The sequence below is a fragment of the Podarcis filfolensis genome (assembly GCF_964270895.1).
Source record: "Podarcis filfolensis genome assembly, chromosome: 4".
Taxonomy (NCBI): Eukaryota; Metazoa; Chordata; class Lepidosauria; order Squamata; family Lacertidae; genus Podarcis; species Podarcis filfolensis.
Window position 1 is genome coordinate 87,703,097 of NC_139607.1, and position 27,333 is coordinate 87,730,429.

Below are 27,333 nucleotides of genomic sequence, written 5' to 3' on the forward strand. Positions count from 1 at the left end.
AAGCGTGCATTGGGTACGAAGGGAAAAGGAGGAGCTAGCTCGGAGGCAGGGAGGCGGGGTTCAGGACGCTTGTCGCGAGATGGGCCTTGCCTTGCGCGTGCGCGCCCGGAAAGAGGCGGGGTTATTTCTCTCTACCTCCCCGCTTCAAGTAGCCGCGGCGCTATGAAAACTGGAGGCGTTGCGTCGTAGGCCGCGCGCCGGGAAGGAGGGTAAGAGCGCGGGAAGCGTGAGGCGCCGCGTGAGGCGGCATCAGGGGAGCTGGGGCTCTGGTAGAGGCTGCGGCCTAGTCCGCCCGTTCCCGCCCTCCGAGGGAGAAGTTTCGCTTTTGAAGTAGAATTCAGACATCTTCCCCATCCCCCACGCCCAAAATAGCCTGCGCCTCCAGGGAAAGAAAGGAAATAAGTGGACCAAAAAGAAAAGGGTCTCTTCCCACGCGCAGAGGCTGCAGTAGAGTCCACAGAAGTGTAAGGGACCACGGAAGTCATCTAGTCGAGCCCCCTGCAATGCAGGAAACTTTTGCCCAATACGGGGCTCGATCTCATGGCCCTGACTGAGATTTAAGAGCAGGCATAGGCAAACTCGAAAGGGACGCGGGTGGCGCTGTGGGTTAAACCACAGAGCCTAGGACTTGCTGATCAGAAGGCCGGTGGCTCGAATCCCCGCATCGGGGTGAGCTCTCGTTGCTCGATCCCTGCTCCTGCCAACCTAGCAGTTCGAAAGCATGTCAAAGTGCAAGTAGATAAATAGGTACCACTCCGGCGGGAAGGTAAACAGTGTTTCCGTGCGCTGCTCTGGTTTGCCAGAAGCGGCTTAGTCATTCTGGCTACATGACCCAGAAGCTGTACGCTGGCTCCCTCGGCCAGTAAAGCGAGATGAGCGCCGCAACCCCAGAGGCGGCCATGACTGGACCTAATGGACCTTTACCTTTACCTATAGGCAAACTCGGCCCTCCAGATGATTTTCGCCTACAACTCCCATCATTCCTAGCTAACAGGACCAGCGGTCAGAGATGATGGGAATTGTAGTCTCAAAACATCTGGAGGGCCAAGTTTGCCTATGCCTGTTTAAGAGCCTCGCGCTCTAGTACCCACGCACGGAGCTACCCCAAGGAGTCGTTTTCTACCCATAGAGGATGTTGCCTGCCGTGTCTCTCCATGCGTCTCTGCTTTGGCAAGTGCCTCTTTCCAGGGGAAAAGCAGCTGGTGTTTCTATTTGGGTGTGATCAATCTGTCACCCCGGGACTTAAGCAGAAACTGTTTGTTTGTTTGTTTGTTTGTTGCTTTCATTAGCCTCTTTCCCGCAGAGTGGCCCAAAGTGGCTTGCCTGAAGGTTGGTTAAGAACCTTTGATGGAAATCTAAAAGCGCAGCTGAATAGATAAAAGACAGTGCTAGAAGAGGTCACAGAGTGTGTACGGAGGGGGAAGGAGCCACCCGGAAGGCCTGATCTTGTATTTGCATCTTCCTCACCTCATGTGGTGGTTGCCTGCTGTGTCTCTTCATGATGCAGTGTTCTGGCTGTGCCGCTTCCTGAATAAGCCTCTGGCATCACCATGATCATTTGATCACCCTTCACATTAAGATTAAAGTTGAATTAGCTGCCCATAGTGGAGGCTGCCTGCTGTGTATCTGCTAATCAAGTATCTGGAATTCCATGGACTGTGATCATTATATCACGCCTCATGCCAGACATCTCAGCAGAATCATCTACCTACAGGGGAAGTTGCTTGCTGTGTCCATGCATGAGTTCCGCCTAGTTTTGATGTGCTTATCTTTTAGGGCCTCCTTTGTTGTCCCTTTGGTGCCAAGCGAAATAATTTTAAAAAGAAACTAACAGGCCTTTTAGACTTAATTTTGATTATTGTTATTAATCTGGATCTTACAATTTTGTTGCCTTTATGGTCTGTCTGTTTTACAATCAGTTTTATTTGTTTTACCTATATTTTTATTGTTTCGGGGTTTTTTCTTTTATATAAACGCCTATTACATAATAGGTATTGCTATTGAATGATTTAATTTTTTTATAATAAACAAACAAATAATGTTTCATTTGTTGGAGCAAAACTCAATAGATGTGCTTCCAAAATACTTAAACAACACTTCACGTTTGCAAAACACTCCAGCATCACTTGAATTCAGCATTATGGAAAGGGAAAGAAGCTACCCAATTTCCTTCTTTCTCTTCCTATTGTGTTTTTGCAGGATACAGTAGCGAGACACTGCTAGCTAGCATTTGCTGCAAAAGCTTGACTCAGGAGAAATAAAACACTTGTCCTTTTCCCCTCTGTAGAAGGAAATGAAGTACAGTAGTACCTCGGGTTAAGAACTTAATTAGTTCCAGAGGTCCGTTCTTAACCTGAAACTGTTCTTAACCTGAGGTACCACTTGAGCTAATGGGGCATCCCGCTGCCGCTGCACCACCGCCACACGATTTCTGTTCTCATCCTGAAACAGAGTTCTTAACCCGAGTTACTATTTCTGGGTTAGCAGAGTCTGTAACCTGAAGCGTCTGTAACCTGAAGCATCTGTAACCCAAGTTACCACTGTAGTTTTTATTCAGCATGAGATTTTTTCCTCAAAAAAGACCAGTAGTGTTTAGCTGCTGCTTCCTGCAAAGGCCCAATGGAAAGGGAGAAAAACAAAGCTTTACTTCTACCCCCAAGTTCTCTGTGATAGAAAAAAACCCAAAAAACAATCTTACTGCCGCTGTCAACCTCCACAGAGGATGAAGAAGAAAAAAATCAACGTTTTCTCAAGAAGCAAGCATGATTTTTAGTGAATGCTTAGAGGTGCATGTCATTGTGGAGGAGGCAGGTGCAGTTAAACTCTGCTTATGCATTGATCATTCCATTAGGTGTGATTGGATCATTCTGCCATTTTCTATGCCAGGATCCCAGAATGGAGGAGGCTTCCCGTTCTCACTGTATGATTCATAGTGCCTTTCAAATCTTTCTGGGGATAGGTAATTCTGCCCCAGTCCATTCCAGAGGATGTGTTTGGATAGATAAGTTACTATAGATACCAAGATTGCAGTAGAATTGCATGATCTCAAAAGAGGAATGCCAGTCAAAATTTTGAGTCACCACGTCTTAGCTTGTCTTCCTCCATAGGTGGGGCTGTCACTTTTCAAGGTGAGGCTTCAAAGAAATGTGCAGAAAAAACCAGTAATTTCTTTATGACCAACAGAAAACCAACGTTGTCACAAAGACCAAGTTTATGTGTTCTTAGGGCTGCAGGTTTTCTAAAGGAAACTTAGAGGGACTTTCTTTTGTGTGTAGACAACATACATAGGCCATGCTGTTTATGACTTTATGCTGTTATTGTAACAAATATTAAATAAGTTTCAATACAAAGCAGTTGTATGCATGTTTACTCAGGAGAAAGTCCTATTGTTTCAATGGAGCTAAGTGTCTTTAGAGCTGTAACCCGAGGTGTTTGTAACCTGAGGTACTACTGTATCAGTTTTATGCTTTGCCTATAGATTGTCATTGAGTGTTTTCCTCTTTTGGATGTTACTCTCAGGTCCTGACTCTGAATCTCCTTTTTTCAGTCTCTTAATGTTCAGTGGTACAGCTGCACTGTTGAACTGTGAGGAGTCCCGTGGGTTTGGGGCGCCGGTATGATTGCAGAGATGAGGCCTGCTACTTCCACGTAAGTCCCCTGCTAATATTTTGTCTCCCTTTGTGTGAATCCTTTTATAGAATTGAGTCTGTATGGTTGTAGAGTTCAAGGAGTGCAACTTCTAACTTTTGCAAAATGCTTCATTGTCGTATAATCGCATAGTAACAGTGTTACGTTTCCCCCCCATGTTCGCTTTAGGGATGATGAAGAAAATGCTACATTTAAAATTTTGGTTGCTACGGACATTCATCTTGGGTACTTGGAGAAGGATGCTGCACGTGGAAATGATACGTTTGTAACATTTGATGAAATATTGAAACTTGCTCAAGATAATGAGGCAAGGCAGTTTTATAACACTTTGTAAGGTTAGCATCAAGGGACCAGTATTTTCTAGAAATCAGTGTTTTTATGTGGCAACAGCTCTGTGTGTACCATGTAATCCATGGCAATGTGTAGGCCAGGGATGGGGAACTGTTGTCCCTTAGATTGTTGCTGAACTGCAGCTTCCCTCATCCCTCTGGACCACTGGGCCATCTGACTGATGCTGAAGGGAGCTGGATTTAACACAGGTTCCTCATCCTGAGTGCCTTCAACCATAAGCAAGGACTGGAATAGTAATGAAGGGCTACATGTGGCAGGATATTTTACTTAAATGGCTTCAGAGATGTGACGTGTTGCGGAAAATGTTCATAAATTGTTGAAATACAGATGGGGACATTGTGGGAATAGTAATGTGGTTCTGCCAATGCATCAGTTTCTTGAAATTTCACTGTAATATATAATGTATGATAGCTGATTTTTAAAAATGAATATATTAATTTTACAGAGTTACAAACTTAAATATTTATTACTCAGTATAAATTCCTGGATAAATTTGCCCTTTTATGTACTGTTCTCTGTTTAATGACTTTTTTGAGGCTAATCAGTGCTGAAAGAGCAAGATTAATTTTGATTATTTAAATTTTGTTTGCACTGTTAATTGCTTTTAGGTAACCAAAAACTGCTCAGAGAAATTTAGCTGTTTAATATGATGTATATAATTATGAATAATGAATACAATAATGATGTAATACTGCTAATTTATTTATTTATTAATACTCTTTGCAAAGGTGTATGGTTTTACAAAACTGAAGTAAAAAATTATAAATGGAAATGGTTTTCAATATTTTAAAATAACTTTTCCCTTTCCTTTTTATAGGTGGATTTTCTTTTATTAGGAGGCGATCTCTTTCATGAAAACAAACCTTCCAGAAAAACATTACATACTTGCTTAGAATTATTAAGGAAATATTGTATGGGCGACCGTCCTATACAGTTTGAAATTCTGAGTGACCAGTCAGTTAATTTTGGTTTTAGCAAGTAGGTATCTTTATGATAAAACTGACTATCATAGTTGTAATGTTTTCTAAATTGAGTTTAATAAATGATAATAATTATTCTGTGGCCATTCATTTATGGCATGTTTCAGTGTAAAAAGTGATGACTTGAGCTGTGATATTTCTGTTTATAAATAAACTTAAACTTTGCTCTCCTGTTCAGGTTTCCTTGGGTGAACTACCAAGATGACAACCTCAACATTTCTATTCCAGTTTTTAGTATTCATGGCAACCATGATGATCCAACAGGGGTAAGAATGTTATACAAAAGTTGATAACTAGTAGGCTAAATGAATTATTGGATATGACAAACCTTCAGAAGACTAGTAAAGAGTTTAAACATCACAATCGAGCAAACATTTACGCATTGATGTCCTTACAGTACAGCCCTAATAATGTCTACTTAGAAGTAAGTCCTGTTGAGGTCATTAGGACTTCCAGGTAATTTGGGTTAGGATTGTAGCCTTAGTGAGATTGCAGCATTGGTGCCTAGGTAAACTACTGTCTTAATTCTTGTATGAAACGGTTGTGGTGGCTTACATTGTAATGTTGAAATAGTTGCATTGAGGTTTTTAAATGATTTATGCTTTTTAAGAAGGCATAAACTTGTTACATAAGGTGCTGAAAATGCGGTTGATGGGGCTCTCTGTTTCCTTTGTTGGCCTAGGATAAAACATGCTTTTTAATGGCATAAACATATACACTTACCATGTAATCAATTCTAGTTTATCCTCTTAAGGTCCACAAAGATATTAGTACTTAGCATTTTAAGTATCTTTTATGTCTACATAGATCTCTGTTCATTGTTTGTGGCCTATTGATGGCCTGAAGAAGGAGGGAAAAGAATCAATTCCACTTTACAAAAGCTTTCTTGCCCAGATGCCTAGCCCTAGAGGCTGTTACAGGCACCCGGCTAGTAGCTATTTATAAGCCTAGTTTAGCTGATCTGGAAAAGAAAACAAGATTTTTCCCCCTTAAGTGCTTTACATTGGTTGGGAAACATGTGTTCCTCTGCTTGTTGCTGGACTATTATAATCCCTGGCTGGCTGTGACTAATGGGAATTGTAGTCCAACATTTGCTGGACCACATTTTCCTCATCTGTACTTCATGTGTTTCTGGACTAAATGGTGACCAAGCCAACCTTTGATAAACAAATGCTAATTGTAGATATTCCTCCATCTATTTTACAGGCAGATGCCCTTTGTGCTTTGGACATCTTAAGTTGTGCAGGACTTGTGAATCATTTTGGACGATCACCATCTGTAGAGAAGATAGACATTAGTCCTGTTTTGCTTCAGAAGGGCAGTTCCAAAATTGCTCTTTATGGATTAGGTATGCTATTTTTTTTGGAATGGTGGCAAGGCTTTAATGAAACCGTAGCATCTTGGAGCAACATCAGGTCTGGCCTGAAGATGGTGAATTTTATTTATTAGAATTAGCTTTATGATCCTGGGGTGTAAGATTAGTGGAGTTTGATTTGGAAAACCTTAAGTCTGTTGACCAGTATTTATGGTTTTCACCAAATGAGGGAAACCTAGGTTTGATGTCTCAAAAGTTTGTAGTAAAACAAATAGCTCTTTCCATTATACCTGTCAGTAAATCAAAGGGGGAAAAGATGGCAAGCAATGAGTGCATAAAAAGTGCTTTGCATTTAATAATTACATTATTTGTGGCTCATTGAAAACCCAATACATTATTATTATTATTTAATTAAATACTGACTTTCCCCCTCTGTCTTCCTGGTTCTTTAGTGCTGGCCTGCTTGCCATCTCCTTGACCACATTTTCCTATTTCTTTCATTCTCCTACTTTTCTACAGAAACCTGAGTGCCGTTGCCAATACAACTATGTGGAAGTCACTCAAACACCTGTTGTTTTTTAAAATCAAGTGGTGTATTTAAATTTTACTAAACAAATACAGTGGTACCTCAGTTTTTGAATTTCTCCATTAACAAACATTTTGGTTTTTGAATGCTGTAAACCCGGAAGTAAATGCTTCGGTTTTTGAACACGCCTTGGGAGTCGAACATGCCACACAGCTTCCACTGGGTGCAAGATCCTGAGGCCTAGCTGTCGGCTATTGAGTTTTCGGTTTCTGAAAGTTTCAGAACTCGGAACGGTCTTCTGGAATGGATTGTGTTTGAAAAACAAGGTACCACTGTAAAAGGAAGTTCATGTAGATTGCAGATGTGAGGCAAAGTGGCCTGAGCTGGTAGATAGCACAGTGTAGGAATACAGCAAGCTAGATTGTCCATCTAGAGCAGTATTGTCTACATTGACTGGCAGCAGCTGTCCAAGAATTCAGATAGGATTCTCTCGAACCAGGGACCTTCTGTGTGCAAAACAGATGCCTCACTTCTGAGCTACAGCACTTCCCCAAAACAGAACAATAAACTCTCGAACACATGGTTCCGGAACCTATTTCCCCCCAGATTTCTCTGCTGTTGCTTTGGCCTGCCAATTTATCGTTAGCATGTTTTCCCTGCTTTGCTTCCATCCAGCACTTGCATTTCTTTTAGAAACTGTTCAGGGGGCGGGGGCGGAATCAGGTTTTAAATATTCTAGAAACCTAAACAGTTGAGATTGCCGCTCTCCTTTTAGTCAGGCTTGATAATAAATACTTTGGCAGTAGGCAGTCACTTCCTGCCCAACTCACCAAGCTCAGGGCTCCCTCCTTCACTGGATGCCATAGCTCATGGGTAGGCAAACAAAGGCCCGGGGGCCGGATCTGGCCCAATCGCCTTCTGAATCCGGCCCATGGACGGACCGGGAATTAGCGTGTTTTTACATGAGTAGAATGTGTCCTTTTATTTAAAATGCATCTCTGGGTTATTTGTGGGGCCTGCCTGATGTTTTTTACATGAGTAGAATGTGTCCTTTTATTTAAAATGCACCTCTGGGTTATTTGTGGGGCCTGCCTGATGTTTTTTACATGAGTAGAATGTGTCCTTTTATTTAAAATGCATCTCAGGGTTATTTGTGGGGCATAGGAATTCGTTCATTTTTTTTTCTCCAGAATATAGTCCGGCCCCCCACAAGGTCTGAGGGACAGTGGACTGGCCCCCTACTGAAAAAGTTTGCTGACCCCTGCCATAGCTCCTTACCGTGTTTCTTTGACTAGGACACACAGCACTGGTCTGGGGGCTACCAGCCTTTACTTTTTCCTGAGTGCAGCCTCGGGAGTTCTGCTCTGTGCCATTTTTGGACAGGGAACTCAGTGCAGCAGCTTGGGAGGGCAGTGATGACTGTGTAGGAAAGTGTCGGATGCCTCTTGGCTGCTGACCCAGGACATGCTGCTTGCTGAAAGTGAATATGTAAGTGGCAAATTGCAAGGTAGTTTTAGACCTTTTCCAAACATTGGCGACTTTAATACAAACCGTTGGGCTGGCAAGGATAATTTAGTCCAACCTCTTGCCAATGAAGGAAGTCTATTAGTGCAGTACTGTATGTCATTTTCATGGTATTTCATCACAAACAACTCACTACAAGGTAATTATTATGTCTGCTCCAGGATCTATTCCAGATGAGAGGCTTCACAGAATGTTTGTGAACAAGCAAGTAACTATGCTGAGACCAAAGGAAGATGAAGATAGTTGGTTTAATCTGTTTGTAATTCACCAGAACAGGTACTGATGTTGTGTTTTTGTATATTCTGTTGGCCAAGAGGGGCTGGGACAACCCAGTCACATGGGTGAGGTACAAATGATGATGATGAAATTTGTACCTTTCTCTCCCCCCTCCGCTCTGCTCAGCCTTGCTTTAAAGTTGTCATTTTGCTTGTTCTTTGATGACAGAAAAAAGATGATGGACTACGATGCTAGCTCTGCACAGCTGATGTGAATATAGAGTACTTTTCTGCTTTTGGAGGGACATAAATAATAACCTTAGGCAACAGGTTTTAACTCTTTAATAGGGAAGGTCTAAAGTACCGTAATCCTTAGGGTAAGGAACAGTTGCTCTTAGCAATTTGAAAAATAAACAATTTTTGTTTATGTGGGATCCAAAGTTCTCATTTGAATGATGGCTTGCTCTTGTCAAGTGAGTAACTTTTTCTGTTACCTGTGTTTATAAATAACAATGGATAAATTTTGCTTTTCATTCTGGCTCCTTGGTGTGGATGAGTCACTTTTGATTATGCAGAAAACGGGGTTCAGTGGTGGTAGGATTGCATAAGGCTATGGGGGACTTGATCTGGGGACTTAGCAATAGGACCCAAGTGTCCTACTCTCTGAGTCAACAAAGCAGCTTGCAGGTGGAAGGAGTTGCTGGGCTATTTTCCTGTGAGTCAGTGCTACCCTTATAATGGCCCTCTTACCTTTGACCGTTTTCTATCTGTCTGCAACCTGAACTTCTGTCTGTCCTACAGCCTTAATTTAATTTGCTTTTCCTTACCTTTTGAAAATTGTACCTGATACACATGTTTTTGCAGTTGTTAAAGTGGAATTAAATATTTTATAAACACACATTTTAACTGGAATATTTTAGTTTAATATCAGTGTAAAACCACCTCCTCAGTTTTGCAATTACGTTTGTATGTTTCCTTTTGTACAGGAGCAAACATGGTGCCACAAATTATATTCCGGAACAGTTTCTAGATGATTTTATTGACCTTGTAATTTGGGGTCATGAGCATGAATGTAAAATAGCTCCTGCCCGAAATGAACGACAACTTTTCTATGTGTCTCAGCCAGGAAGTTCAGTGGTCACATCTTTGTCACCAGGAGAAGCTGCCAAAAAGTACGTACTTAGGTTTTATTTATTATTTTGTCTGGTTTACTAAATGAGATATTGCAAATTACCATATTTTTCCGTCTATAAGATGCCCCCATGTATAAGATGCCCCCTATTTTTGCGGCAACAACCAATCACCAGTCCACCCTCGGCACTATCCATGTATAAGATGCCCCCTAATTTTTGACATTTTTTAAAGGAAAAAAACGTCTTATACACGGAAGAATATGATATTCTTTGCTTGCTCTCACCCTTTTGGCTTGTTTATAAGGTGAAAGCAGGGGACTATAATTTTTATTCCTGGTATTAAGGGGAAACTAGTGAGGATTTAGAAGATCTCCCCATCCCTTAAGCCCTGCCCCTTAGTTTTAGCTGCTTGCTCCTACCTGTGTCTCATAATCTGCTCAGCTTTGAAAACGCTGTTCTAGAGAAGACTTCAGGGGGCTCTCACTGTGACAGATGGCAATTCCTGTTGTCACAGTACTAGGACTATCTTGCACCTCCCTTCCTACAATTGATTTACCAAAGGGTCCAGGACCTGGCTTGACTTGTGGCTGCTGACTCCCCAGTAGTACTATCTGTTCTTGGTACAAGCATGCCACATACCATTCAGCTGAAATGTCTACAAGAAGGGAGAAGGCACTGAGCCTCTTGTCTGTGTCCCCTGTTTTTCCCCAGTGGTGGAACTGGACTGATATAAAGTGGCAGATAGAGAGGGCTGGGCTAAGGAGAACAAGCTCTGCATTGTTCCAGTCCTGGCCAGGGAGGGCGGGGTATAAATATATTATCATTATCATTATCATTATCATTATCATTATCATCATTATCATTATCATCATCATCATCATCATTATTTGTGGACCCTCTCCTAATAGTGATCTTGTAAATTAGAAAATTGAACCATAACTGATTTCTTTGCTATGCTCCTTTGAAACAAGCAAACAAACAAGCAAACACATTCAGAATCTTAGTAGCAGAATAGCCTCATGGGCACCAGCAACCCTTAATCCAAATGGCTATGGAGCAATTCACCCAGAGACATGGAGAACTGCACAGGAAATTTTTGCCACGCAAGGTGCAGAGTGGGAGAATCTGGCATTTCTTTCCTCAAGTAAAGGAAGGAAAGATGGTGGGCCAGTTATTATTGGAGGGGGCCCTGTTCTCTAGGGCTAAGAGGCAGTCTCTGGTATAACTTCTGGAGGAGACTGGACTGCCTTTGGCTCAAGTCCCCGTTCAACTTCCTACCTTCTGACGAAAGACAGACCTCGAGGAGCTCATGCACTGGCCTGAGAACCAAATAATAATTAAAGAGAGAGAGAGAGAGAGAGAGAGAGAGAGAGAGAGAGAGAGAGAGAGAAGAGGAAAGAGGTCTGTGCCATCCAAGATGCAGAGTGCAAGAATCTGCCATTGTTGTTCTCTTCTTAAAAGAAGATAATACAAGTAAATAGATTTCTGTAGCTTAGGTAATGTAGCCTTGTTAAGACAGAATTGTGATTGTAGATTTACTGACTACATTTTAGACTAAAAACTGCTTGCCTGGTGCAGTTCCCAAACCATTTGCTGAGCTGCTGAGATACTTGAGGAGGAAGGACAGATTCTGTAATGCTGATAGTGAATGCAAGGAAAATGGAAGATTAGCTGGTCTTGGTGAAAGAAACCTGTGAAGGCAGAATAGGATTGATGATGTAATAGGGATTACAGATGGCAGGTTATTTCTGTTAAAAATGTAAGTCAGATCTTTAGCTGCAATGGTCTGCATTAAGCTAAGTACGAGAAGGAGATTCTTGCACATCTCCATTCACTGAATATTTGTATAAGGACCCAGATCCATTTTGATTATTCCCAGTGTGAACTTCTCCTAGCCATGGACCTTGTCCCTGTCCACCTGTTAAGGCTTCTATAACAAGTGACAGCTTTCCATCATGTTGACAACTTTGTGAGCCTAACACTGATCATGGCTGAAATAAATTCTCAGGGTATATGCCACATTCGATTTACCCGGCTTTACTCAATGCATTCCAGACATGTTGGCTTGCTGCGCATCAAAGGCAAAAAAATGAATATGCGAAAGATTCCTCTCCAAACAGTACGGCCTTTCTACATTGAGGACATTGTTCTTGCTGACCATCCTGACATCTTTAATCCTGACAATCCTAAAGTAACACAAGCGATACAAGCTTTCTGCATGGAAAAGGTAGGAGCTGGAAAAGATAAGAGTGGGGCACGAGTCCACTATGGTTTCAGATATTAGGAGTGCTGTCTCATTGTGTACGTGGACACTTTGTATGTAGGTTGTAATATTGTGGAATATGAATGGTTCATAATGTTTGAGGCTGTGAATAGTAGTAGTGTTGTCAAATGGATGGTGAGTGAGATTGGATGAATGATTGCATGTTGTGGGGTGTGAAATATTTATGTCATACTGGTTTGTAGTTCTTTCAACCAGATGGGCAGGGTAAAAATAATAAAAATATTATATTATATTATTATATTAGGATATTGCCTTTGTATTCTGTTATGTGAATAATTTGATGTGGTTTTTTGCACTTAATTCTGCATGCAAACTACTCTGAGATCTTTTAGATGGTTGATAAATGGAAGTAATAAAATAAATAGCCAGGTATGTGGGTTTTTTCCTTCCCATTTTTAAAGGTTGAAGCCATGTTGGACAATTCAGAAAGAGACCGTCTTGACAACCCCAGACAACCAGATAAGCCTCTAATAAGATTACGAGTAAGATGGGGCTCCTAATATGGTTTTTTTTAAAATTAAAAAGCAATGTAGCAAACATATTGTTAAACACATTACATATTTTAAAGTGCTCTTGTTCGGCATACATTTTAGGGCCTCCCTCCCCCTTCATGGAGTGGCAGTACGTGACTATCTTGTCTGCATTCCTTGAAGCAGTGGAACTGAGGCACTTGTGGGAAATAATAAGGGGTTTAAAAGCCATCTAGCTATTTAAAAAAGAGAGAACAAATGTGGTTTTTGATGTTTGAAACCATTTCTGTTTGCTTGTAAAAGCCTGCTGTTGAGATGAATTATTAAAGATGGGTATCTTGAGTGTTGTGCTGTATTGTAAACACCAGGATGGTTAGTTAGATATTCACAAGGGCATTAGACTAAACTGATGAAAATTGGATCATTTTAGATGTTTGGTTGCAGAGCCTATACCTTTAATGCTTATTTTCTTCTCTCTTTTTTGAAGGTAGATTACAGTGGAGGCTTTGAACCATTCAACATTGTGCGTTTCAGCCAAAAGTTCATGGATAGGATAGCTAATCCCAAAGATATCATACATTTTTTCAGGCACCGGGAGCAAAAAGAGAAAAATGGTAAAAGAATGAATAATGTAGCTTCTACAGAGAATTATAACAAATATTGTTGATGGGGAAAACAACATTATTCATGGAAATACTTTGGTGTGGCAACAATGTATTTGAAGCATTGCAATGCTTCTATACAACAATAATGTAGCATTGTTCTATAAGCCGAAATCCTTTTTTGACAGGATGTGTTAGTTTAATACCTCTCTGAGTATGATTTAAACATTGGGAACCAACCAATATATATCATAAAATACTAGTTACCACAGGTTAGCAATTGTTTTGTGTTAAGGTCAGATATTTACACACACACACACACACACACACACACACACACACACACGGACTGTTCTTTTGAATTATTTCACCCTGCAGATATGCATTTTGCCTGTAATGATAATTTGGGGTAGCAAACCATTTCTCTACATGGGCTAAAAATTGCATCGTTTTTCCTTTTTTTTAAAGATGAGATTAACTTTGGAAAACTGGTCCACAAGCCTGCATCAGAGACAACAACTTTGAGGGTAGAGGATCTTGTTAAACAATACTTCCAGACAGCTGAGAAGGTAAACTTATTATTCAGAATTTATTATTATTCCCTGTTCAGGGAAGTTTTTAATCTGTGATATTTTAGTGTATTTTTGGTTTCTATGGAAGCCGCCCAGAGTGGCTGGGGAAACCCAGCCAGATGGGTGGGGTACAAATAATAAATTATTATTATTATTATTATTATTATTATAGAATTTGAGGTGTTGTTTCCTTCTTGTTATCTCAGGTTGAATTTCTGGTTTTAACGCTAATTCAACAGCAGGTGCATTTTGTTTCTCAAAGCCTTATAGCTATTGATTCTTTATTCTAAGAGTCTGAAATTGTGTGGAAAGAAAAAATCTAGAAGAGAAATAGTGTTAAGTTTTTTGAGCAAAAAACCAACAGAGGCTTGTGGCTCCCAAGAAAAAGAGATGAATCATATACAACAGCAAACCATGATGTGTTCTGATGTGTGAATTGATACCATCTGATAAACCATGGTTTGTGAGCGGATACAAAACCAGGATCAAAATCGCATAATTTGAAGCTGGTTTGCAGACCAGTTTGGGTAAACTCTTTCATCATTGCATCCAAACTGTCCAATAATAATGTCTGTTTAAATACACAAAATAAGTAAATGATCCACAAAACCAAGTCTAGGTCTTGCAGCAATCATTCCAATAGACCTGAGAAAGCACTGCAAAAACAGTTATTGAGCTTCTGCTGAGCCGTTTTAAAAAATATATATTTTTATTAAAGATTTCTTAGTTTGCTGAGCTGTTGAGCTGTCTTTTGAGGAATCACCCCTGGCTCCAGCCCTCACTTACTGTATTAAACTGTGTATAAGATGACCCCCAATTTATCACTTTAAAAATTCCAGAAAAAAGGTCTCCTTATCCATGGAAAAATATGGTATGTTTTAATCTGAGGTCTGAAAACAAAGTAAGGAGCAATTGCACCTCTGTGGGGAGGGAGTTGTGCATATGGCATGCCACAATAGAGAAGGCCCTGCTCTGCATTGCTACACCACAAACTGACTGGAACAATGAGCAGGGCCTCTGCAAATCTTAATACAAAAGTGGAGAACCTTTTTCTGAAGGTCAGATAGAAAAGCCTGGAGGACTGCATAGTACAAACCATGGTTCGGTGTTACACCTGAACCAACGCAAGCTGATTTATTACACTATGTGCTTTTGTAGTCAAGAACCATAAAGCTTAGGGCAGCGTTCAACTAAATAATTGTGTGAGCACAATGACTTCCCCCTGTGCATCCCTACCTTTAACCAATAATTTTCAATCACTTGCATTTCGGCTCATCTTAAGCCCCCCCCCCCCCCAGGTTACATAGTTTCACTACCCAAGAACACCACTTGTAAATAAATCTGGGGTATTCAATGCAGTATCTTGTTTGTCTTTCTGCAAGAAAGTGCAGCTTTCCCTCCTGACCGAGAGAGGCATGGGAGAGGCAGTGCAAGAGTTTGTGGATAAGGAGGAGAAGGATGCGATTGAGGAGTTGGTGAAATTCCAGCTAGAGAAGACGCAGCGGTTTCTGAAGGAACGCCATACAGATGCAGAGGAAGCTAAAATTGATGAAGAGGTTAGTATGGAGCATGGGTAGGCAAACTAAGGCCCGGGGACCGGATGCGGCCAATCGCCTTCTAAATCTGGCCTGTGGGTGGTCTGGGAATCAGCATGTTTTTACATGAGTAGAATGTGTCCTTTTATTTAAAACGCATCTCTGGATTATTTGTGGGGCCTGCCTGGTGTTTTTACGTGAGGAGAATGTGTGCTTTTATTTAAAATGCATCTCTGGGTTATTTGTGGGGCACAGGAATTCGTTCATCCCCCCCAAAAAAAATGTAGTCCAGCCCTCCACAAGGTCTGAGGGACAGTGGACCGGCCCCCTGCTGAAAAAGTTTGCTGACCCCTGTATGGAGGGACTTACCTTTCTTGAAATGACAGTGGGTAGCAATATTTGGGAGAAAGAAAGGTGTTGGAACTTCACAATTATTTTCTGTAAACGTCCAATGTCCCCGCCCCACCCCCAATTCACCGTTCTGACAAGCCGATCCTTTTTACTAGCGTGTTCTGAAGGTTGGAGTATTAAAAGATAACCCAGCCCCTTAATTTATGCGACGTCTTATTAAAGTGACTGAGTGGCATTGCCATTTTAAGCCACAAGATGGCAGCAAAATAGTATAAACTGGCTTTACACAGCTGGATGCCCTGCAGTTGATTCAGACCCAACAACCTTAATCTGAATGACTTAATAGCTGTTGGATGCATTTGCCAATGTAAGTCATGAAGGTCAAGCTCTACCTATCAGCATCTCAGGGTGCCCCCCCCCCATTATTTGTTATTTTAATAATGGAAAGAGCAAAACAGTCCCATTCTTTTTTGCCTATCTTTTTTACTATGTAAAAATACATAGTTACCGTAGTTACCTTTTACCACTTCGACACAGGTGCAACGCTTTAGAGAGTCGAGAAGAAAAAACACCATGGAGGAGGATGAGGAAGTTCGAGAGGTAATTAAGCTGAAAAAATTGAAAGGATCTAAGGTGACTTGGGCCATCATAGCTGTCAACTTTTCCCTTTTCTTGTGAGGAATCCTATTCAGAATAAGGGAATTTCTCTTAAAAAAAGGAAAATGTTGACAGCGAGCAGTAGCTTCCATTGTATGCAAGCAGTAGCTTCCATTGTGTCCAAAATGTGTATGGCAATGTGTTGACATTCATTTCAATATTTTCCCCGTTTCATATTTCTTTGGTAATAAACATGTCCCCCAAACTTTGCCCTGATCACATGGTGTTGCAAGCTGTGTTTAATTAAAACTGGAAGCAGAAGCTTCCAGACTCCTCCTCCTCAACCAACACTGAGCCCCAGTGGGAGTCTAGGCTCATCCTTGTGAAGCACAAAACTCCGACTTAGCTGCTAATACATGTTGGCTCCAGCAAAATAGATACTTTTGAGTTCTCCCCTCTCAGCTACCATCATGTATCTTTCTACATTGGCAAACCCAAAGATCCAGAGTTTTCCATCACTGCTGGATGCCAAAACACGGCTCATAAGAGGCACAGTCTATGGGTTCTAATGGATTTTACAAGGCAGTGCCTAAAATTTGCCATCAAATCAAAGATCACCAGATTTGTTCAGCGATTTGTTGACGGGTTCTTTTTTTGTCATCCTTTGTAAAAAGCATGTCTTGAATCAATGTTTCATCGTGGCAAGGAATGAGAATGAGGTTTATGTTAAAACTGGTTAATCAAAAGGATTTAAATATAATAAGGTAAAATTTGGGGATAAGAACTTGCTGAACTAAAAATTGAATTGGAATACAAGAAGGGGAGGTGTGGGGAAGTCAAGGAAATATGTTATTGAAAGAAAGGAATGTAATTATATGTGTGTTTTTTTATTTTTATTTCTATATTTTTATTCTTTATTTTTTGAAAATTCCAATAAATATCTTTAAAAAAAAAAGGAATGGATCTGTGATTTTTTACTGTGAGCTCTAGCAATGTAAGCTCAAGATTTTATGGTGGTGATGGGAACCCTGTGTAAAACCATGCAAATTCAAGAATAGCTGTTTTAATTTTTCTGAACCTGGCAGGTGTGTCTGTGTGTGGGGTGGTGGTGGTCACTTGTTCTTCCTTGCTTCCAAGAGAGAAAGAACCTTTTAAAAAGGGAAGCTTTTAATATTTAATAGACTATTGTATTTTGATATTGTGCTGAAAGCTGCCCAGAGTGGCAGTATCATAAAGTATCATGAATAATAATAATAATAATAATAATAATAATAATAATAATAATACCAGAGAGGGTGGAGTCCATGGTGCACACTCAAAAGTTATTGGGCTCAAAAAGGTTTTTCGGCATTGATTTAGTATTATGCCTGAACCAACCCCCTGGGGAAAGCAGATGAATCTTCGATTTTTGTTCCAGTAAGGCTGTTAATATACTTCAACATTGGTTAACACTTCTCTCTCAGGCTTTAAACAGGGCCAAAGCTCATAGATCTCAGGGAGCTTATCATGCTTCCGTCAATAGTGATGATGACCTCATGGATGTGGCTACCTCTGGTCAAAGGGCTAATGATGATTCGGATGATGATGATTTGCCACACAGCAGAGGAAGAGGGAGAGGTCGGGCAAGAGGCGGTAAAGGGCAGAACGTAACAGCAAGAGGAGCATCTCGACGAGGAAGAGGAGGCCAGTAGGCTTATTGTCCTTTGCAATTGCAATCCCAAGATTGTGGGATTATGATGGTGATGATAGTCATAATATTCATATATACATAAAGCTCAGTTTGCAAATGTGCACAGTTTGCTAGGAGAGAAAAAAGGGCTATATGTTACCCCTGTGCCCTGTTAACCTCCAGACTGGTGGAATCCTTTCCTTGTGTGAGGAGGATGTTGTTGTTGTTTAGTCGTTTCGTCGTGTCCGACTCTTTGTGACCCTATGTACCAGAGCACGCCAGGCACTCCTGTGAGGAGGATACTTATGATTAAACACAGGCATAGGCAAACTCCAGCCCTCCAGATGTTTGGGACTACAATTCCCACCATCCCTAGCTAACAAGACCAGTGGTCAGGGATGATGGGAATTGTAGTCCCAAACATCTGGAGGGCTGGAGTTTGCCTATGCCTGATTAAACAGATCAAAGAGGGAATTAGAGGTATTTCTTAAGCACACATCCATTCTATGATGATTTGCATTGGTGATTCATGGTCAATTTCCAGTTTTAAGGAAGCATTTGCTTATAGCTTTCATCTTAGATCATTTTCTCTGCCCTAGCTCTTCTCTGTCAACCCTTTTCATGCTGGGGTGATACAGACACATGTCCAAAACGCCAAACACTTGTGGCTCTTACGATTGCAAGAAACCTCTCCCTGGCCCTACTTTTTCCTTAGAGGAATTCTATCTGCACATGCATCCACGGAAATGGCAGAGACTATCCTACAGTTGCATGCACATGCTTTCTTGAGCATGCGCTACTCTAGTTACTGCAATGCAGACCCTCTTCTTACTTCTCCAGGCCAAAATAGAGCTTCCTTTCTCAGGTACAGGCTACCATTCTTTGAGCTGGGTGTGTTGTAAAAGGCATGCATAGTGAAACAGAGGAAAGGGTTGTATCACTCTATCTGCTGCACCGTAGTGGCTCAGTTAAAAATTGGAGAAATTAAACATCTGAATATTTACTTTTCCATTACTGCAGGAGGCACTGGCCAGGACCAGATGATTAGCAGCAGAACATATAAATCTGCACCCGTTCCTACAAAGAATATGTCCATCATGGATGGTACGTTCAGAATGCAAGTGAACCCCTATATCATATTGGCATGCATGTCTGCAATTATTACTCTCTTTAATGATACCTTAAGAAAATAATCCACTTGATGTTTTTGATGTGTCATAGTGTCGTACATGTGTCATTTTCAGAGGTTTAGTTGTCTTAGGGAGCAATCCTATGCACAAGAAGCTGGTATAAAGCTCGCCAATGTCATTTAAGCCAGTGTAAAGTTACTCCAGATCCAAATCTGGTCCAGCGGTAGGACTGCTGCTGTTGTTTTACCTAAGCCTGGCAGATGGAAAACAGGCCTTTAATATAGTGCTCTGTGCCATGTTACCGAGACAAATGGGCTGAGGATCCAGCCTAATGTGCCAACCTTTCTGATTCTGCCCCTGCCACACCCCTATTTGGGGACTGACACTAGCCTCAGCTCAGATGAATGAGCAAGTTATTTGATGCATCTTTGACTGAGCTAGCGCTGGGAACTTAACACCAGCTGAGCTGATGATCCACTGTATCTTAAGCTGTTCATCCTGATGGATCTTTCCATAGGATTGCTCCCCTAATCTGTGGCAGCAAGAGTCTTGTGGCACATTAAAGACTCACAAATGTATTCTGGCATAAACCTTTGTTGATTAGAGTCTACTTAATCAGATGCTTGAAATGCTATTCTCAGTTGGCATGGGATGGAGGAAAAAGGGTTACAGGTAGTTGGAAATTGAATACAAATGCATACTGTCTGTAATAATTATGTTAAAACTTAAATGTATGTAAAATAAGCACAGTCACCAGTCACAAAAGCAGTCTTGGTGATGAGAATTCAAATATCCTGGCATTGCCAAGTGAATTAACACATATAGTGGAATAGAAGCCCACTATCTCGCATTAGACCGCAAGTGATAGAACTTTTTGACATATTTTCATTCAGCAATTTCACATTGGAGTTTTCCTTTTGAAGTTCCTTTGCACTTAGCAGTTGAGTATCCTTAGAAGTTGATATGTTCTCTGGTTGGATTTTGCACATTTCTCTCTGATATCAGACCTGTGTCCATTTATTATCTTTTGCATAGAGACTGACTTGGTTGTTGTGTTACGGCTCTGAAGGGCATTGTTGGCAGATGATAGTACATGTAACGTTGGAAGATAAGCAGGCGAATGTGCTCTTGATGTTGCTGCTAATTTTATTAGGTCCTGTAAAAGTTGCCCAAGTTAGATACAGGGATAAAGTTGGTGGCTGGAATTCGTTGCAGGGTGTGATCCCAAATTGTCCATTGTGTGGTCTCTCCGTGATGGGTAATTGTTTTAGATAAGGAAACTACAGTCATACCTCGTGTTGCGTCCGCTTCATGTTGCGTCTTTTCATGTTACGTCCCGCGGCAACCTAGAAGTACCGGAACGGGTTACTTACGGGTTTCACTGCTCATGCATGCGCAGAAGTGCTAAATCGCGCTTTGCGCATGTGCAGAAGACCAAATCACGCCACGCGCCTGCTCAGACGCAGCGCTTCAAGTTGCAGGCATTTCATGTTATGGACAGGCCTCCGGAACAGATCCCGTCCGTAACACGAGGTACCACTGTACCTGCAAGCAAAGACAGGCCTACCATCCATCCTTCTTTCTTTCTTTCTTTCTTTCTTTCTTTCTTTCTTTCTTTCTTTCTTTCTTATTTTTTCACCACCTGTCTTTATGATAGGGAAGCATTCTGTCCAGGATGGGCATGTTTGATAATACCTAGCTGCTACTATATATAACGTGTGTGTCAGCCTATATACGTACCTGCTTGCTTGTGGGTTAATTTGCCATTTCTCTGTAAAAAGCAATCTGATGCACAGCAGCTACTTCTAGATATGCCTTCATAGCAATTCCAGTTGTTCATACTCTGCAGGTAGTAATGGTGAATGACTAAGCTAAGAAAATAGAGTGCTGTAGGGAGCTGACCTTGCACAGGATTGTGCGTTGTGATCACAATGTTAACCTGTGAAGTGTAGGCTTCCCATGGAATTATCGTGGGTTGTAAGACAGTGTGATTTTCACATTTTATATTTTACGTTTAACTCTCTTGTTGTATGTCGGTTTGCTTTCTAGCAAGAGAAGTGAATAACCCACTGCTTTTATATCTTCTCAAGGTTGAATACTAGCATTCTGTATTCTGTATTCCTCTTGGCACAAGAGGATAGAGCAGCTGTTCAGGTTTTTTAAAACTTACTCATACCAGTAGCATGTCTCATTCTTATTAAGTTAATTCACATGTATCTTGTTTTGGTGTTTTTCACCGTTTTTAATTATAAATTCCCTTGAGGCAGTTGTTTGGAAGGCAATTAATAAATTGATGGAGAAAATAATAATGATGGGAATAACCGTCAATAATTCATGTTACTTGCAGTAAGTGCGTTTTCAAAGCTTGCATGTTTTTTGTTGCATTTTGTGTACTTAAAAACCACTCCGTAGGATTTTTTTGTTGTGATGCTACAAATTTCCACTAAGCTCCTTTGATTAATTTATAACACCCTACAGCGAAACTTCTCACTTATAATTTATTCTAGCTTTTAAGTCATCAAGACAGCAACCTGCCCGGAATATGCCAGTCAAGAGTTATTCAGAGGTGAGTAGTTATTTCATGGATATTAAAGCAGAAGATTTCCTTTTGCCTGTTAGCAGCTTCTTTGTAGATATGTATTCTTGCTTGCATGCATTTAAAATACACACACACCTCCTTTCCACTAAAAAGCAGCTCAAAATGCAAAATAAACGATTAAGTGGATTTTACTTGATATTTTGTCTAGAAAAAGGAGAGAGAATCTTACCTGTAAGCTTGTGTTTGTTTATTTCATAAAATTTATACTCTGTAAAAAACATACACCCTTAAAATGGTATGCAAAAAGATAATAAAACTGATGAAATAATAAATCGCAACCATAGTTTAAAACATACAGTACTGATTAAAATTACCTAAACTTTATAAGCTTGTCCGAACAAGAATGTTTTTAGCAGGTGCTGAAAAAGAGTCCAGTGACTGTCCCTGCTTGATCTTAATATGCAGGGAATTCCAAAGTGCAGGTGCTGCCACACTAAATGCGTCGGTGCTTACAAATGCGGAACAGGTATTATGTGACAATTCTGGTAGTGCCAATTCCTCTGAGCGAAGCAGTTGAGTGAGCACATGAGGCGTAAGGCGATCTCGTAGGTAGGCTGGTCCCAAGTTGTTCAGTTTTTTATCTGTGTTACAATTACCATTAGATACTATTGTTCTTTGTCTTTCTCTTCTAGGTAATTGAAGATGATGACTCTGATTTGGAAGAAGTGTCTTTTACTCCTTCCTCCACTGCAAATCAAAGGTTAGTTAGTGCATTCATTTCCGTGATCTTCTAGGTTGCTTGATAAATATGTACGAAGAAAGGAAAAGCAGAAAGGCAACAAGTACAGGAGAAGGTTGCTGAACCCCCTGTTTTTTCAAACAATCTTTTTGTGTCGTCTAATTCCAAAAGATTCTGGGCACCTTGAAGCTTGCTCTACTTTCATCGCCTGAAAAATGTTAAGAATTGTAATGTAAAGAATTGTAAATTGGGTGGTGTTCCATCTGTCCACATTTTGCATGAGCTTCTTTATAGACAAATGAATTTTTAACCTGTGAGTATTTACCGTATTTTTCTGTGTATAACATGCCCCCATGTATAACAGTATGGGACTCCAAATAGAGAAAATGGGGGGAGATTGCCCCCGTGTATAAGACACCCTCATTTTTTAGCATTGATTTTAAATAAAAAAACAAGTCGTCTTAAACACGGGAAAATGCAGCATTTATTTAGGCTACTTTCAGCTCACCCTTCATTCCAAAGGATACTAGGGAACAGACAAAACTGAAATGTATCACATAAAGAATAATAAAACATAGAAGCAGACACATACAGAGACATTTGGGGCAGTGTGTGTGTTTGGGTAAATGCCTGAATATGGCTTACGATTTGTGTTTATCAAAGTTTGCTGAGTTCAGATGAAATGGTAAAGTGTGGTTTGCCACTAAACCAGGATCAAACGCTTCTAACTGCTGTGTTTAAAAGCAGGGACATGCTCTCAGGTGCATGCTAATGATGCTAAACTATGATTAGGGTTTTGAACAGCCCTCTTATCTTAGCTTCTCTGTTTTTATTTTACCAAAAGTGTTTATCTGGGTGTTTACAAAGAACTACTTCCAAGCATTCCCAGTAGAGGTTTCAACTTTCCCCCTTTGGTTGGAAAGTTATTTCCCCTCCTTCCCCCAATCTCTGCCATATTGCACACTGCTTGGGCATAATGAGTTCGTTACACAAAGGTAGTGGCTCAGCACAAAGTGGCAAACGGGGTTACTTTTCAGCCATAATATCACTAATTTTTAAAAGCGACCTTGCTACGAAACTATTTTCATATGGTTGTTGTTGTTTAGTCGTGTCCGACTCTTCGTGACCCATGGACCAGAGCACGCCAGGCACTCCTGTCTGCCACTGCCTCCCGCAGTTTGGTCAAACTCAAGCTGGTAGCTTTGAGAACACTGTCCAACCATCTCGTCCTCTGTCGTCCCCATCTCCTTGTGCCCTCCATCTTTCCAAACATCAGGGTCTTTTCCAGGGAGTCTTCTCTTCTCATGAGGTGGCCAAAGTACTGGAGCCTCAGCTTCACGATCTGTCCTTCCAGTGAGCACTCAGGGCTGATTTCCTTCAGAATGGATAGGTTTGATCTTCTTGCAGTCCATGGGACTCTCAAGAGACTCCTTCAGCACCATAATTCAAAATTTCATATGGTAACCATCTTCAAATATCTGAAGGGCTGTCACATGGAAGATGGAGTAAGCTAGTTTTCAGCTGCTCCAGAAGGTAGGGCCCAAACCAATGGATTCAAGTTACAAGAAAGGAGATTCTGACTAAACATTAGGAGGAACTTTCCGGAACAGACCACCTCGGAAGCTAGCAATTTTTAAGCAGAGGTTGGATGGCCATCTGTCACGGATTCAATAGCTGCGATTCCTTCATTTTAGGGCATTAGATCCCATGGCCCTTAGAGGGCCCTCCCAGCTCTATAATTATATGATTCTGTGGGTAATCTCTTATTTATTTCAAATGTGATATTGATAATGTGTGACTTTCAGTGTTATGCTTTGTGATTTTTAGTGCTGCACTTTCATTGATGGTGACCAGTATCTCCTATTTATAATGTTTAGATCGTTTGGAGCATCCGCGTCTAGCAAAAGGAGCTCACAGAGCCAGGCATCGAAAGGAGTAGACTTTGAATCCGATGAGGTACAAAAATCTTTTCTCTTCAGTGCACTTCCTTTAATTTGTATATAAAATTTTACTGGACGATGCCATGTATGTGTGTTTTTAAAGTTTCTTTATATGCGTTTAGTAATAAACTTTCTTGTTCCTAACTTTATCTTCAAAACCTGTTCCATTATGTCCATTAGCTTGTCTCTCTGAAAAAGGGTAGTGTTCGTTTATTTATTTCATAAAATTTACATACTGCTTGTAGGAAAAGCCCTCCACGCAGTTTACAGAAAACTGTAAAATAATCAGAAAAAAATATTTGCAACCGCAATTTAAAATATGCAGAAAGTTAAAACCACAAAAAATTGACTAAGACAAATTAAAATGCCTACAGACTTTCTGAATATCTGGGTAGGCTTGTCTAAATAAGAATGCCTTCAGCAGGTGCCGAAAGGAATATAATAGGTACCTGCCTGATCTCAATAGGCAGGGAGTTCCAAAGTGTCAGTGCTGCCACATTTAAGTCATCAAGTTCCTACAGATGCAGTGCAGGTACTGTTTGGCACTTGTAAAAGTGCCAGTTCTGCCGATCAAAGCAGTCAGTCATTAGGTGATGGCGAGAAAACCCTGTTAAAAATGTGAAGCTTAAATTCATATTCTTCAGTTTTGACAGGCGAGCAAATTCCTCCTAATTAATGCCTGTCATGGCTCAAATAACTGTTGTACCCTCTTCCCCAACAACTAGGAAACAGGTTCTTCGAATAAACATTTCGCCGCTGGTTGAACAAGGAGACATATTTCTCCTCCCTAAAGTCATTCTTCCTCAGTGAATGGTTTCAGACAACCATTGCCTCACCTGCTTCCTGTCAGAGCTGGCCCATATTTGGCAACTCCCTTGGGTGTCAAAATGTGCTGGGTTTCAGTCACAATCTTGGGAAGAAAGCCCCTTTCTGCACTTTTTAGTTCTTGTTTTTCTTGGTGGAATAGGGATTCTAAACAGTGATGGCGGTGCAGTACACTCCTTCAGAAATCTAGTTATTTAGTGCAGTTAACTGATGTGGGACACAGTGGTGTGACAGTCGCTGAGGTCTGGGAAGGCCACTTTCCTCTTGCCCAATTGTGGTGACTCATGCACTCTTAGGCTGGACTCCCACAGTATGGAGCATGGCAGTAAGCGTGGATTTTGCAGGCAGCTCTAGTAACAGAAGAACCTGCTTTGCAACCGAGAGCAGGACCGCTGAGTCTGACATGTTGCCTCATACAGGTCATGTGCACTCATGCCAGGAGGAATGCAACTGATAAATTTGAGGAAGTCAAGCAAGGGTTCTTAGAATTATTTTGAAGGCTGATAACAATGAGAAAGAATTGACTGGATGCTTTGGTTAGTTTTGATTGAAGTATATTTGCAGAAACAACATGGATGTTTTCCCTTGGTCTCCTTGTTGGTCAAACCTCGCAGATCCCTCTACAAAGTGCTGTATCCTAATACTTACATTCCATCTTTCCTTTTATTTTTAGTTTGACTCGGTAGTTTTGTCCAATTTCTAAATGATAACAAATTTTCTGTACTAACGCATAACCGTCTGTCCCGGTTTTTACATGCTTTGTGTCACTTAGGTGATTCTGTACTAGTTTTTGTGTTCTTGTGAAAAGGTTCAATAAAAAATTAAAATGAGATTGCTCTCCTTGGAAATGTGGCCTTGTTGATGTCTTAAACTGAAATTCTCTTATTATTTTACAGGATGATTCTGAGTTATTCAAGAGCACTTCAAGAAGAAGCAGGCGATAATTTCAGAGCCCGCTATATGGAAGGATAATACAGGGGAAAGAAAAAAACCCTCTGGAAATTCTGTAAAGGAATCTTACAATCTATGCAGCTTTTTTCCAATAATTTCAGTTAATTACATGTTTCCTTGAAATGTTTTGCTTCCTTGATGGAGGAGTAATTGTTACTTATTCTTTATATGTAGTATCACTTAATGCAAATGACATTTCTAATAGCTGAACCATATTCCTCCCCGCCCTTGTTTAAGATAGAATAACTACTCAAAAAAGATGATGAGGCAGTGGGCCCATTGCCCAGGCCATTGCTGAGGAACAGCCAGTGATTTTTAAAATTCCATTACCTTTTTATATTACAGAGGAATAAATGAGACCTGTTCTGTAAGTGAATCGACAGTGCTCTTGCTTTCTTTGTTTCTTAAACCTTATACTTCAGTCATAGAGGGAATGCTGACAGTGTTAAGTATTAAATCCACCTTGGTTGCTTCCTGTAAGCAGGAGGCAGTAAGCAGGGCTTGCCAAGTCCTTGGGTGTAAAATGTGACTTTCATTCTGAAACTGTTTATAAGCTTAAAAGTACTGCTCAGCATGAAGAATCTCAGAAAGCATAAATAGTTTTAGGGTAATGCCTTATTCGGAATGCTTTGCAACACTTTCTTAGCAATTCCACCAGCTGGCTGCATTGAGCTGGTGCTGGTTGGGTGCCTGTAATTGTAAGAAAAATTGGCAGGGATTTAATTGATATGGATAGAAAGTAGTAAATTGAGATGGTACATGGATAAAAGGCCATAGCCCAATGTGGTGTTTCTTATTTTTCAGTTTTTCCTCTGTTTTGTATCTGCCCAAATTATGGTCATTGTTTCATTGACTTCGGAAACATCAGTCTGAAAGAAGGGTACCTGAAGATAATTTCCAACATAAAGAGCCGTGTTGGATCTGGTAAATTTTTGAGTGGAGCAGTATATTTTTACATGGAAAGTCCATTGGCAACAATGATGATATTTTTTATAGACATTTTAACTGTCTTAGAAAGACACATAGGAGAACAAATAATGTTATTTATGTGTTATGGAACTGTTAAATACTGGGGTTTTCTTAAAATTCTGTATTTTTCCTTCTCATATTATCAAGATTTTGGGTGGGTTCATAATGCCTGCTTAGAATACTTCTGAATTTTGGTTTGGTCTTATCAAACACAGAAGCAGAAAAGAGGCTCTTGATTATACTGCAATAAGGAGAAAGGTACAGTGAATAGTGTCTGCATTGAAGTACTTAATTTCTTTGATTTCTCTGTGGAGTGCCTTCTGACCTGAAGCCCCAGAACCTCCCCATGCTTCACTCACAACCTGTTTCCGTCTTCTCGTTGGTCAAACCTACCAGCTAGAATAGAGATGTGTTTCAGAAACTATTATTCTGTATACAACCATTTTGCAAATAAATTTTAAAAAGCAA

At 40.6% G+C, this 27,333-nt stretch overlaps 1 protein-coding gene across 11 annotated transcripts; it reads left to right on the forward strand.

Moving 5' to 3' along the window:
- Positions 1-11: 11 nt before the first annotated feature.
- Positions 12-27,333, forward strand: MRE11 (MRE11 homolog, double strand break repair nuclease). 11 transcript variants are annotated; one of them, XM_083609842.1, is made up of 21 exons: positions 56-573; positions 937-1,021; positions 3,401-3,648; positions 3,817-3,955; positions 4,817-4,977; positions 5,158-5,245; positions 6,186-6,327; positions 8,506-8,620; positions 9,546-9,731; positions 11,748-11,919; positions 12,378-12,458; positions 12,934-13,060; positions 13,517-13,617; positions 15,003-15,176; positions 16,044-16,106; positions 17,567-17,786; positions 18,793-18,876; positions 21,410-21,468; positions 22,134-22,201; positions 24,058-24,136; positions 25,842-27,333. In XM_083609842.1, the coding sequence occupies exons 3-21, from the start codon at positions 3,617-3,619 to the stop codon at positions 25,887-25,889; spliced, it is 2,139 nt and encodes a 712-aa protein (XP_083465968.1). In that variant the 5' UTR covers positions 56-573; positions 937-1,021; positions 3,401-3,616; the 3' UTR covers positions 25,890-27,333. The 11 variants fall into 11 exon arrangements, with proteins under 11 accessions (XP_083465962.1, XP_083465963.1, XP_083465968.1 ...); XM_083609843.1 differs by having other exon boundaries at positions 937-1,002; positions 3,375-3,648; XM_083609839.1 differs by lacking the exon at positions 937-1,021 and adding an exon at positions 2,852-2,959 and having other exon boundaries at positions 93-209; positions 3,548-3,648.

Excerpts from the sequence above, each read along its gene's own strand:
- MRE11 (XM_083609836.1), top strand. The coding sequence starts at position 3,617 with ATGATTGCAGAGATGAGGCCTGCTACTTCCAC. Across the intron at positions 3,956-4,816 it reads AACTTGCTCAAGATAATGAG|GTGGATTTTCTTTTATTAGG; the intron begins GCAAGGCAGTTT and ends TCCTTTTTATAG. Across the intron at positions 21,469-22,133 it reads CAGTCAAGAGTTATTCAGAG|GTAATTGAAGATGATGACTC; the intron begins GTGAGTAGTTAT and ends TTTCTCTTCTAG.